General features: G+C 49.0%; 1 protein-coding gene across 1 annotated transcript in view; it reads left to right on the top strand.

Moving 5' to 3' along the window:
• Positions 1-18,514, top strand: part of LOC126524111 (spastin-like) — a 37,744-nt gene that overhangs the window by 6,567 nt on the left and 12,663 nt on the right. The window contains exons 3-5 of the mRNA XM_050172471.1: positions 5,134-5,217; positions 6,476-6,660; positions 18,210-18,356. Of these exons, the coding sequence (XP_050028428.1) occupies positions 5,134-5,217; positions 6,476-6,660; positions 18,210-18,356 (416 nt within the window). The remainder of the gene's footprint in view (positions 1-5,133; positions 5,218-6,475; positions 6,661-18,209; positions 18,357-18,514) is intronic.

Genomic DNA, 18,514 nt, shown 5'->3' with positions numbered 1-18,514 from the left:
ATTTACTACATTCTAGGCCAGCCCCGATTCTAAGCCGACCCACGAATGTCCGAAGGCATGAAAAATAAACTTACCTTAAATGTAGGCCGCACAAAAAAAGGTGAGGACAGCGTCCGCAATATCATAACAGCATTTACTTAACTTGCCGAGGTCACTCTACGTCGTCGCCACCGTCACCCTCGTCACTATAGACCGGACCACACGTACCCTTGCGGACACGCGCCATTGACGCGCCCATGCATGCGCAGACAGTGGCGCATCGGACGCGTCGAAACGCGGCGCGATCTCGGTGAACAGCTCCTTCCTGTTATTGCGCGCTTATCTTCCTTATCCCTGTAATCTCCTTATTGCGGCACGGCAACGGGAGACGCAAAAGCGTCTACCGTTGCCCCTTCCAACGACCGTCTTTTCGTTATCGGTGCTGAAGTCCTGCCTGCCTGGCTTGCTGTGCCTTTGCTACTTGTAGTAGTTGTATTAAACTGTATTAAGAAAGGGGGTGGGGGAAGAGGGTTCAAAGAGCCATGGGTGGCTGCCTTAGTCCTGGGTTCCACTGGCTTTGTCGGTCCGGTGGTCTTGCTGGAGGAGCGTCCTCTGCACCCACAGGTCCGAGCTAACAAGCTGTACCTCCCACTGATGGGCTAATGATTGTTTGTTTATGTTAGGCCGAATAGTTATGTTAGGCCGAATAGGTCGAATAGGCGAAACGGGGGAAAGGGTTGGTCTACCGCCACACCACGGGCATCTAGCTTGATATTGTGTAGGGTAGAGCGCGTGAATTTTCGTATGTGCGGTAAACATCGTTCTGGATTTTTCTGAAGTTTGTGGCCTCTTCACCTTTAAGGTTTTGCATTTGATTTATATTTGTAAGCGTATTTTTCGTGTGTCAAACGCTGGTGTTCCGACATTTCGCGTGGGTGTTCCGTCACAGGCAAGGCGCGTGAGCTGGATTGCTCCACTCGGTTACGAAGATCACGAGCTAGAGCATCAGCGCGATCGTTGCCTGCGGGTCCTGGGCACCATATTGCTGTGCGGTAGAGCTGTAGCTTACGGACTAGCAACCTAAGGGTAGTAGAAGGTAAACGGCCTGTCATAAATAAGCGACACACCTCTTGAGTCAGGTACGATGGTTGAAAGGGTGGCCTCTCCTCATTTTGGATATCTGGGACTAGGGCTGCAGTCTCCGCAAATGTTATGCAAGATGTGGTTAAGAATGCGATGTCAAGGGTCTAGTGTTTCTTGCCTACAACTACTGCTGTATAACGTCATTTTGCGTGTGAAGCAGCATCTACATATATTAGACGTGGTTTGAGTGCCAAGTGGTGCGTAGCTATTTGACCCTGGCCAAACAACGAAATTTGTGGGTATCGTTATGCAGATGCTTGCAAACGGTATGGTGCATATGGGATTGCGATACTCTTTAGTCGTATCCATATAGCATCTTATGTATTCATAGGGGGTGGGACTCCTATGCGGGCTAACATATTTCTGCCTGCAGCGGTAGTGCTGAGGTGGTCCCTCTGCGAGACCAGTACCGCACATTAAAGCTCCGCAAAAGTGTTATGTAGGCCGAAGGCCTAAAGCCTCTTAGTCAGTTTGCATAGGCGGCCCTAAGGCAGATTTATAAGCGCTACGAATTATAGCTTTTACTTCGTATTGTTCGGACTTGCTCAGGTGGTGGTACGGAAGCCCGTACGATATTAGACTAAGGTAGAAGGCTTAGACTAGTCGTAGGGTGTCTTTTTCATTCCTTTATGGTGATACTTCCTGCGGCGTATCATCTTAGAGATTTGTTTAGTTGTGCTACGTAAAGTTTTGATTGTGTGTAGCCTTGTCATTGCTTTTACTCAGAAACCCAGAATTTGGGCTTGGGTGACCGGCAATGGTGCGGCCGTCCACGCTGAGATTTATTTGTCCATTCGTTCTATATCGAGGATTGTGAACACCGATAACGTTTGATTTATCCGGGGCGCAGCTAAGTGCGTTGTTCCTAGCGAAACCAGACTATGTCGGCTGCCTCCTTAAGTGTTTGCTGTTTCGGCGCTAGAGAGTCCTATGTAGCCCAAAGGGTTATATCGTCCGCCTATAAGGTGTAGCCCAATTGCGCGACTTCCTATAGGGCATGAGCGAGTCTGCGCATAGCTATGTTAAATAGGAGTGAGCGTTGTTATTCCTCCTTGAGGGGTTCCTTTGTTAGGCATGTCTATAGGATCTGACCGAGTCTGTCCCATGCCTATTGCTGCTGTTCGGCTAGTGAGGAAGAACTTGACATATGCAAATTCGCTCGCCCCATCCTATGACATTGATTTATTTGAGTATAGCCTCATGTAAGACGTTATCGAAAGCCCCCTTGATGTCGGGGTCAAGAATTAGGTGCTCGCTACACGTAGGTATGCAACATAAGACTTCTTTCAGAAGAAGAAAGGCGTCCTGTGTGGACAATCCTCACTTGAAGCGTAGCATCGTAGGTGGGAAAAGGTGATCGAATTCGATGTAATTTGTAACGCGGTTCTGTATGACACTCATACAGTTTGCCAGTGCAAGAGGTGAGCGAGATGGGACGAAAGGCCTTGGTTGCTGGGGTTTTTTCTCGTTTAGGTATGGTTGTTATATTTGCTTTCTTCCACTCCAGGGGTACGTGACCTTGTTCTCATCAGCGTTGGTTGAGGTAGTCGGTAATGTAATCCAAGATATCATCACTGAGGTTCCCTAAGCATAGCCTTTGTAATTTTATCTGCCCCCAATGCCGTGTTTCTTTTTGCTGCTTGTGCAGCCACAAGAACTTTTGCTATTGTGATTGCAACATCCAGTTCTGGGTTGGGTGCCCCACTATACTAAGTGTTACAAGCGGGTGAGGTTGGTCTAGACTAGAGCGTGCGACTAAGGCTTGAATCAACTCTTTGTCTGTAGCCGGGATCTCGTCCGCCATTCTTTGCAGCGTTCTACTCAGTCATTTTGCATTTGTCGCATTCCAGCATGTTACGCAGAACGCTTGACCTTTGTGCAGGGCCTAAACTGTCCTGTAAAGAAATACATAATTTTAACCCATCCTTCGGTAACTAGCTGCGCTGCGTAGGCATTGGCTTCCACTGAGGGGGCCGCTAACCTGTGTTACAAGGTGCGTTTCAGGCGTTGTTTTTTCCAGTATGAGCAAGCTTTTGCGGCTCTTCCACAAATGGAGTGGGTGGTGGTCTATTGCTGGTGTTTGCAACGAGTGCGCGAGCTTTTTGAATGTTACTCGTGGGCCTCTTACATGTGTGGAGCCCATTCCTGGATATTACTCGCAATGTGGTCAGGCAGTGGGTGGGAGCGGAAGGGAACCCTGTCCGTTAGGATGGTGTCACCTATGGCTCTAGGGAGCGTGGGAGATGATGTGGATACACTCGGGATACGATGATAGCTTCATGAGTTCTCTTCTAGATTGGTCCAAGTTGCTCGTTTAATGTTGTAAGTGAAGGTGAGATCTGGCATTGTGTCACTACTTATACTGTTGCCTAAACATGTGGGTGTTGTCAGTAGGGTAAATAGTTGTAGTCTTAGCTTTTCCTCCAAGTTGAGGATGTTCTCTCCTTTAGGCCACGTGGTGTGGGGAGCGTTGTAATCTCCGACAACCACTGCTTTGTCTTTGGTGCCCGTAATAATTTTACGAGGTTAGGAGGGTAGTAAATTCCCCGTGTCTGTCTTTTGGGGGACTGTACGCGTTCAGAACGTCTGGATTGGTTTTGTCCCTTTTCTGGAGCGTAACCGCTATTGTTTGGTGATAAGTTTCGGTGCGACGATAGGAATATTGGGCAGTGACAGTTATAGTTCTGGATATCAGCGTAGCGACGCGAGGGTATATTGCGTTGAATAGCGTATAATAGGTCCTAATAGCCCAATACTGTTACCGGGCGGTGGTTCGCCTGTTATAAGCAGATTATATCCGGTGGGCTTAGGGTACTTGATAAAAAGTATTGGAGGGATGCTGCTCACTTTGTGGGATGCACTGTAATTCCACTGGCATATCTCAAGTTCTGAAAAATTCGGCCTCCTGCAGTGCCATTTGTAGCGTTCCCAATGAAGCGGTAGGCTGGATTTCTAGAGTTGGACAAGGGGTCCGCATCTGTGCGCTTACGAGCTTCGCGTTGTGCGGTCAAATAAGTGTCGTTAAGCTTAGATCTTTCCTGTTGTATTTATTGTTCCATTTGGTGCGTCTGGTGCATTAGGCTTAGCAATATGCTTTCCGTGCCTGATGGGGGTCCTATGGCTTCTGGTGGTGTAGGATTATCTGGTCCCTTCTGCTTGCTAAGCCTAGCAATGTTGTTGATTGCAAGTGTTGCTGGTTCCTGTGAGATGTCGATTCTCGGCTGTGATTTTCTGATACTTGGGGGTGTTCTATTATAGGAGTAGGGAGGGATACGACTCGAGCCCAGCTCACCTGTTGGGTGTTGTGTGGCACTGGAGGCATCTTCTTATCTTGTATCTTCAGTTTCTTTGGCTGCTGCTGCGGCTCCGGGGCTCCAGTCTTGGAAGAGGATGGCGACTCCGTCGAGGTCTCGCGTTCAGAGCTGAACCATCTAGGTCTTTGCTTTCGCCAGTGTGCTTGGTCTTTGCGACTTCGTCTTGGTTGTGCAGCAACCTTGGCTTTCTTGCTTATAGGCTTCAGGCGACGTTAACATTCCTTGGCGCCAGTAGCGTGGCCTTCCAACTTTGCTTTTGAAAGCGGCATGACACGCCGCCTGAGGATACCATAGAACCAGCTCCGATACGACAAAGGTGAAAACGACGACATAGCTCATGTTATTTAGCTGGCTACGGCCGGGCTAGTAGCGGCTGCGACACTGCCTTTTCTGGATGGTGCTAGCTATGGACCATATTTGTAAAAACAGGGGTATTTTTAAAATCCTCGAGTCTAATCCGAACCTAGAGTTCTATATATGATTATTTGGAAACACTATCGGCCTAGATTCCACTATATACGGTATATATACAGCTGACATATCTATGACCCGTACTTTGTGTATTTGGCTGCTGCTTTGCAATCACTATGAATGCTTCGCCAGTCAAGCGAAACAAACTTTTTTTTTCACATAGAGCATGTGGAAGAATTCAGTGTTACAAAGTTCGCCTCTGACATATATATGTTGGCAAATGCAGGTCCTACATGGGAGTGGGCCAATACCCTGAAGGAGAAAATGAGGGCCAACCTTGAGATCGCCAAGGACAGGCTCGAATTTCTAGGTTGGTCATGCGGCTCTTCTGTTGGCCCTAGCTTGACTAGTCATCCTGCGACTGCCTCGAGGCACCTACAATCGCAGAGCTTCCTGGTGTGCCCATTTATCCAGTATGACAGATGTTTAATCTGTTTAAGATGTAATCCTAATATATATTTTTGTTTTGGTACCTTTACTATAGATTTAAGTATTTTTGTGAAAATCAAGGAAACTACATTAGGACGAGTTGGACTTGGGAATTCGAAGAAATTAGAAAGAGAATCATTATCATCAATTAGTTTCTCATCGTTCAGTTCGGCACACGACGACACCGCGCTGTCGACGTCTGCAAAGTCTTCAAATGCAACAGTGCCACACTGCAGCCTTTCCGGTCATCCATGGTATCCGCATATGAGCACGTTGTGATAGGCGGTAGGTTCAGGCTGTGGAGCCATTTGGGCTGCGGGTCACCGTTGTTACCATTTAACGAGGCCTTTCAATAAACTCACGAGAAGGACTTCCTGGAGCCAGCAGTGCGCAATCTAAAACGCAAACTAAACAAGCGTAGAATAGCGGAACGCTGTTCCAAAGGGAAACTCAAACAGAATGGCGAGAGCAGCCCATCGGCGGGGTTGGTGTTATAGGATCTCATGATCGCGATGTTGATTTGCTGTAAAATTCACGCAAAGCCTCAAATATAGGCATTTACAGTTAAAACTTTAAAACGTAGTGCTGCGACCAAGGCAAGGCCTCGGGAATTGCCGTCTAACGTGCAATATGAAGCCATAATTGATGTCTCGGATATCAGAGGCGATACTTAGTGCCTTGTCGATGTTTCCAGAGGAGTTAATGGCAGTAACTCAGCGTATGCTCCAGCCACGGAGTGTGGATAAACGAATGTAAAGCTGGCGGCTGTCCAGAAAACCCGTAGTCTTTACAAATTACCCCTATGAGGTCATTTGTAGTTCCGCGAAGCTGTATGAATTACTGTGTCGTGTCTCCTTCCTTGTCCCTGTGACAATGCGCGCTGTTCTGTTTTTAATGGTTTACCATCTCGTCCAAATGTCAGTTTGAACGAATTACCGATCACGTCCGGATTATCCGTGTCCGATTTATTTTTTCGGGACCTATGTTAGCAATGTCGACGCGCACGCAGAAATGTAAAGGCTGACAATTTGCTTGGCTGGCGTTTCGCATTCACATTTTAGGGAGCTTATTAGAGTGATGCTATCTTTCTTGCACTCTGTCTTGCTGCTACATCTGTGTTTTATTTACATGCTGCGCAGAAGCTATGGTGCAGATGGAGCACCTCAGCGATGAGGTGCCCTGGCATGCGGGCTTGGCCCGGCGCCCGGCCAAACCGAAGCGGCGTCAGTGGGAGAAGGTGGTCACCCCGAAGGCTGCAGTGACCAGTAATGACGGCCCCTCGTGGCTGAAAAGGGCCATGAACGGCGTCGGAGTGGCCACCCAGGTGAGGACAGGCGGCGCATGTCGCCAGCGCACTTTGCCAAGACACAACTTGGTGGTTTACTGCCTTTGTTATGCAATCTGCACTGCCGGGCACCTGAAAGTAATTCGTCGCCTTATAGCAGCAAAACACATCTTCATTGAGAATGGTAAATGGGTCCTTGATAAGCAGTGGCCAGTGTTTGTGGTACATTGGGAATGGATAGAAATTAGTACTTGTGACCAGTCGTAGGCGAGGTAATATGAAGATAAATGGCGGTTCATTTAAGCTGTTTGCAGCGAGAGTGCCAGGCTGTTTCAGCTTTTCGCACTCGCATGTAGTTCGGTAGATAGCTGCAGTTTTGAATGGTCACCATATGAATGCCAATTCGAAAAGTGCTATATATTCATGATTGCTCTAATGCTGCTTTTGTGGATAACTACCCAATTTCTCCGCATCACTTGCGTGTTAAGAGCCCAACGTTTTATCTGCCTATTGCTGCAGTGTCAAGTGTAATGTTTAACTATTCCGGTCTCTCGAGCTAGACCTTTTATTTTAGTGGCGACGTGCCAATGTTCAGCCATGTGGAGAGCACACATGCTCCCTCTGTCACCCCGAGTGGTTGCAGCTTTGGGCTGTACTATGTGCTGAGTGTACTTTGACTACACTTGAATCATGATTAGGTAAGTGCTGATCATGATTTAGTAAGTTAGTCCACGGACCAGCCATTTGACAGATAAAGGACGTTGCCACCACTCCTACCGAAGGCGCCGTTTGACGATGAGTGCCTTCTGATGGAGTCTGTTCTAAGGGTTGATGCTACTCGGAGAAAGATTATTTGTACTAGAAGTTTGAGAATTGTACAAGTTCCCGTTTATTCAAGAAGATTTCGAATTTGTCATTGGGTTTGGTTTAGCAGCTGTATTTATTAATTGCTACACGTCAGAATATATAAACATCTTTGCAGACACTTTATTTTGCATTAAATATTTCGCAAAAGACATTTCGCTGTACGTTCTTTAGGTCTCTGTAGACTGCAACGTGCCGATTTCTGTCCAAACAGCATGTACAATTAGTGGAACTATCCACTGATCACACCTAGACTTCCATCAGTGTAGAAGGCGCAATGCAGCAGACCAAGGAAGAGAAAAATGAAGTAGGCGGGGCTTGACGACTTGGTTTGTTACTCGGATCCGGTATGGGAGAATGCAGCGACGTAACACTACTTGGGTGCGCTCCTAGAGCTAGAGGGTTGACAGTGACCCGTGCCTAAAGATGGCAAGGAAAGAGGACATTTAATCTCTTATATTTCCTCCTCGAATAAGTCAATCTGAAAAACTATTTCGGAAAAACGCAACTTAGATAAGTTGCTCCACATCAAGGGTGCATAAAATATTTCTCTACCGCAGTCTTTTGCAGTTTTAACTATATATATGTGCATAATGCTATATCTCAGATAAAGTGGCTGTAGGCAGGATTAAAGTCCAGCGTACAGAGATTTATGGGGGCGCATATCTGATTCAATATACAAGCCTCTTATTGCTTATAAAAAACATTCTCTTTATTAATACTACCGTCATTACATTATAACATTTATTTGTTGGTACTTAGGCGCTCCCTTTAACAGTGGGCCATACTTGGACACTGCAAGCGAGTCCACTATATTGGAGAGCTGTAGTAGTACTGTAATGTGAGACGGGCATTCTCAGTATGGTGAATTCACATGCACTTGTGCACACAAACAAGACCCATTTTCGTTAGACAGCCTACGCTCGTTACAACGGACCCACGTACACAAGGCTTTCGGATACAACGCACCATATTTCCACATTTGTCTGCTCTACCTATCTTATTGGCACGTGTACTTGTCTTTATAGGGCAACACGTTCTGCCGCCTAACAAATGTTATCGCACAGCGCGGGACGCGCATGCATGTATCCGAAGTTTCTGGAAAGTTATCGATGCTTCTATCCGGTGTCTGTTGTCGCCGAACCTTGTGTTATCTGATTTCATCGCTTGACACGAATGCTGTAGACCTTTGTAGAAGGCATGCGGGTCCCAACGTTTAGTCTGGAACATTCGATGACTGCTCTATAAAAGCCGACGCGCTTGACCCGCTGATCAGGTTTCGACGATCGCCGACCGTGTTCGCCGCTATCGTTGTGCTATAAGTGTAGCCTCTTTTGTGGGCACAGGTTCGCCCAATAAATGTTAGTTTTGTGTTCCACAGTATTGCTACTGTGTTCTTTGACGTCACGACCACGCGACATCTGGTGGAGGTGCTTTACCTTCATGTACCGGATGCCCCCGACAAGCCGTAACTCAAGCCCGGACCGCAAAGACAACACCAGCGCCGTCCCGGAACATCGAGCAAGCAGCCGTCTTCAACAGCTGCCCCAGGAGCACGGACCTGAGACCAAGAAGATTGTGCCCAAGGCAACTCCAATGGCAGCCCCAGCGTCCCCCATTGTGCTGCCGCAGCCCAGGGAACCACCGACGTTCCGCGGTTCCACATTTGAGGACCCGGAAAGCTGGCTGGAAACGTATGAGAGGGTCGCTAAATTTAACAGCTGGGCAAACGAGGACAAGCTGCGACATGTTTATTTCGCATTGGAGGACGCCGCCAGGACGTGGTTCGAGAATCGAGAAGCCACCTTGACGACGTGGGACCTCTTCCGAAGCGGCTTTCTGCAAACATTTACAAGCGTCGTGCGAAAAGAGCTAGCCCAAGCTCTACTGGAGACCAGAGCGCAGCTGCCGAATGAGACGATCGCGATCTTCACTGAGGAAATGGACCGTCTGTTCCGCCACGCCGACCCGGAAATGTCCGAGGAGAAGAAAGTCCGCCTGCTGATGCGTGGTGTAAAGGAGGAACTTTTCGGCGCAATGATACGAAGCCCACCGACGACCGTAGAAGAGTTCCTTCGCGAGGCCACGAGCATTGAGAAGACACTCGAAATGCGGAACCGGCAATTCAACCGCCGCACGAGCTCGGCAAACTACGCCGGAGTTCAGTCACTGGCCACCGACGACCTGCGCGAGACCATCAGGGCAGTCCTACGAGAGGAGCTTCAAAGGATCTTCCCTTCATCGCAACCTCAAGTGGCCACAGTCGCCGAAATTGTCAAAGAAGTTCAGCGATCGCTCGGAGTTCCCGAGTTACAACCACAATCATCGCAGCCCCAGCCAGAAGCGATGACCTACGCATCCGTCGCCCGTTGTCAAGGTCCCCCTCCACGACCGCGGCAGGGCCCTGCAACGCCGCAATTCCGTCGACCACCGCCGCCGCCGCCAGCGCGCCCACCCGTCGCCCAGCGCAGCTACCCGAGAAAGACAGACATTTGGCGAGCCCCCGACCACCGCCCGCTCTGCTATCACTGCGGAGAAGCCGGCCATGTGTATCGCCGATGCCCATACCGCGACTTGGGACTGAGAGGGTTCGCCGTCAACGCGCCGCGTCCAGCTTGGAAAGCGCCCACGTGACATCGCCGACTACCTCGCCGCTACTCAATGGAGCCCTCGACGACCGTCCCGTTCGCCGTCACCAGGCCGCTACCTGTCGCCGTAGCGCCGACCATACACCGGCCCAGCCCAGGGCCGCTCTGGGAGCCCATATCCGGAAAACTAAAAGCAGCAACCGATGGAGGTGCGGTTGCTGTTCATCGAACTGACGAAGATCCTCCGCCGCCGACGAAGACGACGAAGAAACCATCTCGACGACCTAATGACGACACGACGCCGTCCCGAAGAAGTCGGGAAGCCAAGACTACACCGATGAAAGACGACTTGACGACGCGACGTTCCAGCTTCAGTTCAACACGACGCAGCCATGATCCGGCGCCAAGACCGAACTGCAACGCCAGACAAAGAACCACCGACCTCGACGTGCTTCTCGACGGCCACGCAGTCACTGCCTTAGTCGACACAGGGGCCATTTACTCCGTAATGAGTGGACACATCGCCGCCCAGTTGAAGAAGGTTAAGACTGCATGGGAGGGTCCCCAAGTTCGGACCGCTGGAGGACACCTCATTACGCCAACTGGAATCTGCACGGCAAGAACTACCGTTCATGACCGGACTTACCCGGCCACCTTCCTTATCCTCCAACAGTGTTCGCGAGACGTCATTCTCGGCATGGACTTCCTGAACCAGCACGGCGCAATCATTGACCTGAAGTCGAAGTCCATAACGCTGTCGGAAGATCGAGCGATATCGTCGGAGAGCTCTAGTAGTCACTGTGCCTTAAGTGTGCTCGAAAGTCAAGTCAGCATCCCGCCTCGCTCCAGCATTGTCATTTCTGTAGGCACCAAAACGCCTGCCGACGTAGAAGGCGTTATCGAGGGTGGCCAACGTCTACTGCTAGATCGTGAAATTTGCGTCGCAAGCGGGATCGCTCGACTGCATGGAGGGAAAACTGAAGTGTTGCTGACAAACTTCAGCCAGGAGTTCAAGCACATCAACAAGGGCACGACGATCGCGTACATCGAGGAAATTCTGGAAACCAGTAATGCGTTTGTCCTCTCGGATTCCGCCGCATCTACCGCGACGACCATGGTTGCCGAACCAGACTACGACATTAATCCAAGTCTCTCCGTGATTAAGCAACAGCAGCTCAAAAGTCTGCTCCAGCGATACAAAGGCTGCTTTTCGACGTCATCGAGGATTCCACAAACACCAGTCGCCAAGCATCGCATAATAACCGAGGAGAGCGCTCGACCACTTTGCCAGAGCCCTTACCGAGTTTCGCCGCGAGAACGTAAAGCTATAAGACAAGTCGACGAAATGCTGCGCGACGACATCATCCAGCCGTCGAAAAGCCCGTGGGCATCTCCTGTTGTCTTGGTGAAGAAAAAGGAAGGCACCTTACGTTTCTGCGTCGATTATCGTCGACTGAACAAAATCACAAAGAAGGATGTATACCACCTACCACGGATAGACGACGCATTAGATCGGCTCTGCAACGCAAAATACTTCTCGTCGATGGATCTCAAGTCTGGCTACTGGCAAATAGAAGTCGACGAGAGAGATCGCGAAAAGACCGCCTTCATCACGCCAGACGGCCTCTACGAGTTCAAGGTCATGCCATTCGGACTCTGCTCGGCGCCTGCAACATTCCAGCGCGTCATGGACACGGTGTTAGCAGGATTGAAGTGGCAAACCTGTCTTGTTTACTTGGATGACGTCGTCGTCTTCGCCGAAAAGTTCGACGATCACCTTAGGCGGCTTGCGACAGTACTATAGGCCATCACGTCATCAGGGCTCACTCTGAAGCCAGAAAAGTGCCGCTTCGCTTACGATGAGCTTCTGTTCCTAGGCCACGTCATCAGCAAGTCTGGAGTTCGCCCCGACCCGCAGAAGACAGCTGCCATTGCAAAGTTCCCGCAGCCAACCGACAAGAAGGCAGTGCGCAGATTCCTTGGCATGTGTGCCTACTGTAGGCTCTTTGTCAAGGACTTTTCACGCATCGCGGAGCCGCTAACCCATATAACCAAATGTGACGTCGAGTTCAAGTGGGAAACGCCGCAGGCCCACGCATTTCAAGAACTCAAACGACGCATGCAGTCGCCGCCCGTACTTGCGCACTTCGACGAGCACGCCGATACCGAAATCCACACTGACGCCAGTAGCCTAGGCCTCGGTGCCGTGCTAGTCCAGAGAAAAGATGGTCATGAACACGTGATAGCTTACGCTAGCCGGTCGTTGTCAAAAGCCGAAGGCAATTATTCTACAACCGAAAAGGAATGCCTCGCCATCGTTTGGGCTACAGCGAAATTTCGCCCGTACCTATATGGCAGGCCATTCAAAGTCGCCAGCGACCATCACGCTTTGTGTTGGCTAGCGAATTTAAAGGATCCTTCAGGACGGCTGGCGCGGTGGAGCCTAAGACTGCAAGAATATGATATCACTGTAACCTATAAGTCCGGACGAAAACACTCTGATGCCGATTGCCTATCACGCGCCCCCATTGACTCGCCGCCGCAAGATGACGAAGATGACGACGCCTTCCACGGCATTTTAAGCGCAGAAGACTTCACTGAACAGCAGCGAGCAGACCCGGAGTTGAAAAACCTCATCGAGTATTTGGGAGGGCACACGAACGTTGTCCCTAGGGCATTTAAGCGAGGATTATCTTCGTTCTCGCTTCAAAACAACCTACTCGTAAAGAATAACTTCTCACCAGTGTGTGCCAACTACCTTCTTGTTGTCCCGTCAGGACTGCGTCCAGAAGTATTGCACGCCCTACACGACGATCTAACCGCTGGGCACCTTGGATTCTCCCGGACGCTGTCGAGGATACAGGAAAGGTATTATTGGCCGCGCCTGACCGCCGACGTCGCTCGTTATGTCAGAACATGTCGAGACTGTCAGCGACGCAAGACACCACCGACAAGACCAGCCGGATTACTACAGCCAATCGAGCCTCCTTGCCGACCATTCCAGCAGATCTGGATGGACCTGTTGGGACCCTTTCCGACGTCAACAACCGGAAATAAGTGGATCGTCGTGGCGACGTACTACCTCACCCGCTTCGCTGAAACTAAAGCACTGCCGAAAGGTAGCGCCGCCGAAGTAGCGAAATTCTTTGTCGAAAATATCCTGCTGCGACATGGCGCCCCAGAAGTCCTCATCACCGACAGAGGAATGGCCTTTACAGCGGAGCTCACCCAGGCCATTCTGCAATACAGTCAGACAAGGCACAGGAGGACAACTGCCTACCACCCACAGACGAATGGTCTTAGGGAGCGACTGAATAAGACCCTCGCCGACATGCTAGCAATGTACGTCGACCTCGAACACAAGGCCTGGGATGCCGTCCTGCCGTACGTAACATTCGCTTACAACACGGCGGTGCAAGAAACAACACAGATCACGCCGTTCAAGTTGGTTTACGGCAGGAATCCGACGACGATGCTCGACGCCATGCTGCCGCACGTAACTGACGAAGAGAATCTTGACGTCGCTACCTATCTCCAGCGCGCCGAAGAAGCCGGACAGCTCGCCCGCCTGCGAATCAAGAACCAGCAGAGGACCGACAGCCGACACTACAACCTCCGACGACGCTTCGTCGAGTACTAGCCCGGCGACCGTGTTTGGGTATGGACCCCGATACGCCGACGAGGACTGAGTGAGAAACTATTGCGACGCTATTTCGGACCCTACAAGGTCATCCGACGTATTGGCGCACTGGACTATGAGGTCGTGCCACACGGCATTTCGCATTCACAGCGACGTCGCGCACGACCTGAAGTGGTCCACGTGGTGCGTCTTGAACCGTTTTACGAACGCTAACGAACTTTCCTTATTTTGTTTTTGTTTTCTTTCTTTGCTACGAGTGCTTATTTATTACTTTCGTTTGTGTGCAGCATCGGGTCGATGCTTTTTAAGAGGGGGGTATTGACACGTTTACTTGTCTTTATCGGACGACACGTTCTGCCGCCTAACAAATGTTATCGCACAGCGCGGGACGCGCATGCACGTATCCGAAGTTTCTGGAAACTTATCGATGCTTCTATCCGCTGTCTGTTGTCGCCGAAGCTTGTGTTATCTGATTTCATCGCTTGACACGAATGGTGTAGATCTTGTAGAGGGCATGCGGGTCCCAACGTTTAGTCTGGAACATTCGATGACTGCTCTATAAAAGCCCACGCGCTTGACCCGCTGATCAGGTTTCGACGATCGCCGTCCGTGTTCGCCGCTATCGTTGTGCTATAAGAGTAGCCTCATTTGTGGGCACAGGTTCGCCCAATAAAAGTTAGTTTTGTGTTCCACAGTATTGTTACTGTGTTCTTTGACGTCACGACCACGTGACATTATTAATGCCACGAAGATCGCTTTTAACGATCCGCACTACAACTAAGTATCGGCTACAGCCGAAGAAATTAGCGGATTTGTTCTTCCGAATAGGCGGTATAAAGCGGACTTTGCCGTGTTGATACGGCTGAATATTGTGCGAGCGAGAGGGAGTGAAGCAGGAGAGAAGTACGCAGTCTGTCGTGCGATAGGCACGGGGATGAGGCGCGAGGTTGTTCTGCTCTGGTGGCTGCTGTTAACGGTGAGGACGCCGTATCTTGAAAGCGACCTGCGACGTGGATAAAGTGCGCCAGCGCTCGGCCGCCGTATCTTCAAAGTGAGCTGTGATGTGGAGAAAGTGTACCTAGTGTCGGCAGCTTCGTATGCGCTGCGCTTTCGGCGTTTAGTTTGCGTTGAAGGGAAAGGCAGCACGAAGGTGAATTCGCTCACTGTTCCTTCCGCGTTTCCTCGCTCCAACGTTTCGACCGTGACCTTCCGCGGTTATCGAGCGTGATGTGTCCTTTACATGTGCGCACGTGAGAGCGTGCTTGTTAATATAGCTGTTAAGCTAATCTGTAGAACTTCGTACGGTCGAGAAAACTACTATATTTAATGCGCATGGCTGTCTACTAATTTAATATTGCAATTTCACGCCTCGCCTTTTGAGCAAATCCGTGACGACGGGCGTCACCATCTTTTTACCGTTGTTACATATCGCGACCAAAAGTACGAAATTGAGGCGCTTTGTGTATTACGTGCTTCGGATAAAACACACAAATGCTTGCTTCATTTCCCAGGGTGACCTGCCACCGTCCCGCATTCCACGACCCATAGGCAGGCACGTGTCAAGGGCCTAACAATTTAACTTTTCAGTCTAACTTTTCGGTGTTCGTGTTCAATCTAACTTTTCGGTCTTAGTGTTCAATCTAACTTTTCGGTCTTAGTGTTCAATCTAACTTTTCGGTCTTAGTGTTCAATCTAACTTTTCGGTCTTAGTGTTCAATCTAACTTTTCGGTCTTAGTGTTCAATCTAACTTTTCGGTCTTAGTGTTCAATCTAACTTTTCGGTCTTAGTGTTCAATCTAACTTTTCGGTCTTAGTGTTCAATCTAACTTTTCGGTCTTAGTGTTCAATCTAACTTTTCGGTCTTAGTGTTCATCTAACTTTTCGGTCTTAGTGATCAATCTAACTTTTCGGCGTTAGTTTTCAATCTAACTTTTCGGTGTTAGTTTTCTGCGCTTATGTGGGGGAGGGGTCTAAACAGGTTGAACTAACGGAGCAACAGTGTTGGGCGTGACCGTTGGAATAGATGGTGACAATTGAACGCATTTCGAGTTAATCGCGCGGGCACGTAATCGATGTGAAAACTTTCATTCACGCCCTTTGGAGATGCCGATAACTACCACCATCCAAAAGGAGGGATAACGGCAGCATAATGTTGAGCGCCCAATAGCTGTCGAGTCTCAAGAATGATTTGGCGGTGCTTTAATAATGTTTGTAAGGAGTACTTGCACATTTAGGAGGGGTATGCCTCATAGTTTCGGGAAGGGTGCCGGGCACCCTCGCTCCCTCCCCCCCCCCTTGGTACGTGCCTGCCCGGCGGAGGCTCCTTCCGTGGCGAGGGAGGCAAGTGTCAGCACTGAAGGGTGCCGACTCTCGTTCGGCGCACATCATCCTGGACGAGATCGTCGATGGCGGCTCCAAGGTGCTGTTCAGCGACATTACTTCCGAGGAAGTGGCCAAGCAGGCACTCAACGATATAGTCATACTACCTACAGATCGGCCATAGGTGAGTTATCAGCGGTTATGATACTAGGGATGTGGACGACAGAGGTTTTACAGAATTCTTCTTCACCTGTTTGGTCGAACGTACCAGTATAAGTATCTACTATATCACCCACGCAAAAAAATGCGGAAGATAACCTGCATAAGCCCCACATAGGGGTGGCAGAATTGAATAGGCTGATTTCATGTGAGGAGGCTGTCCGCCGCTTTTAGTTATTGAATATAACGACTACAATTAGGGAATTTTCCCAAGTCCTGCATGATATCAAAAGGCTCTCGGTATGAAATGCAGTATTTTATTATTGTGCTTATCACATCATAGTGCAATGTGTACTGGTAGGATAGGCGTATTAACTCTGGTTACCAAGAGAAAATTGTATTTTTTTAAAGGTCACGGAGAAAAATTCTTTGCCACTACAAACAACATTACAGAACATTATGCAGCCTGTCAAATTGTACAAAACGAAGCTTTCTTTCCAATATGTTCAAAGGAAAAAATTTATTGGTTAACATATACTAATTTAAGAAATCGCCATTTTTGAGGCCAGCTGATAAATATAATACAGGAGGCACACCTGCAAAAGCAATCATAGCATAGGAAATTCAGAATTTACATTTGATAAATATATGACCTATGAATAATGTCCGAAAGAATGCTTGGTACACTCTATTTATCGGATACGAAAAAAAAAAACAATCCACCAACAGCTTCATTCCTCCTGCCATTCGTTCAAGCAGTTTCTGAGTTTTTGACGCATAGCTGCACTCCGCAATTTTCCCACAATACGTTCTTTCTCAACACATTTTGCACTTTCACCTTTTCGGCATCTCGTGATGCAAGTCCCATGAGAAGTTCAATAAACCTCCCCAGTTCATCTGAAGTTGCCTATTTCCAGGACGCAGCTCCCTCAGCGTCGCTGTGCAGCTCCAGAATATGCCTCCCACCATATTTGCTTATATTTATTCAAGCGGTTTTGTCGCCTCTGTAGTGAAGAGCAGAAACAAATCCCGCGCCATTGTAAACTGTTCTGCGTTGCACAGTAGTGCGGGGCCAAGTTGTGCCTGGGGCGGCACTCTTGGCGTGAACTCAATTTGCTGCTGGTGGCAGCGCATCCTGACCAATCGAGGTACGCACCTTGCAGATAATCCTTCCAACTCTCAGGTGTCGCACAAGGATTCGCAAATAAGCGCGCTCAATAAAGACTACTCAATGCCATAAACGAAAATCGCCGAGTGAATAGCTGCGGATGTACCGGGCTAACATAAGGAACTGTGACCATTGAAGCTTGAATCTGGTTTGCTGTTATCTAGACTCGTTATTCGAGTCATCACTAAATTAAAGTGGGCGTGTTGCGTAGTTCCGTGTGGGACGCTTCTGTCGCTGCATGGTTGTGCCAGAAGCCGACGCCATGACAGCCACTTTTGATACACGCATAGTAACAACGGCAGCACCTGGATTTTACAGAAGAAGCGAAATAGAAACTCTTTGAAACAAACCGAAAATGCCAGTTCCACATGTTCGAGCTCCGTTAGAAATGCCTCCAACATGGAAATCTGGAAATTCAGTCGCTGCAATCAATGTGAAAGGGTGTAACGAAATTAAGTAGAATGCAAGAGGCATGAATGGGACAGCACTAACACTATCAACTGATCAATTGTCATTAGTGCAAAAGGAGGCAGCAGCAAAATGTATTCCTCCTCATGGGAAGGCATCGACAACCTACTAGTATTCATGAACTTGCATGCTCATATTATCGAGCGATATCTGTTTCAATGTGCCTATTATTCTATATGTATGATAATAAAAAGATGTCCTATGCTCACACTAATGCACTTACTGAAATTCATTCTTGTACCCAAATAAATTTCACCATAGATTCTTGCCAACTTGCTTAGCTTTCTGTTCTGAAACCGTTGGGTATAAATTACTGAACATTAATCTTCTTTCACCTGGTCGTGCTACATGTTTAAAGTTGCTTTTTTTTCATCTACAACAGCTGTTCCCAGATCTGAGGGTACCAGCCAAGGGCCTGTTCCTCACTGGGCCAACAGGCAATGGCAAGCCAATTCTGGCCAAGGCAGTGGCCCACGAGTCTCACTGCACGTGCCTCAACATCGGTGCAGCTTCGTTCACTTCTAAATGCGTGCGTACCTCTTCATGGCGAAACTTGTAGGTGCACTTCAATAGGTAGCAATATTTGGGCTCAGAATAATTGCCACAGGAGTTTCAAGGAGCATTGCACAAAGCCGCGCAGTCAGCTGCAATTTAACGAAAGGGGCTTTTTCATAGAAAAGCCTGTGC

This window comes from Dermacentor andersoni, chromosome 3 (assembly GCF_023375885.2).
Source record: "Dermacentor andersoni chromosome 3, qqDerAnde1_hic_scaffold, whole genome shotgun sequence".
NCBI classification, from domain to species: domain Eukaryota; kingdom Metazoa; phylum Arthropoda; class Arachnida; order Ixodida; family Ixodidae; genus Dermacentor; species Dermacentor andersoni.
This window is presented reverse-complemented; position numbering and strand designations above follow the sequence as displayed.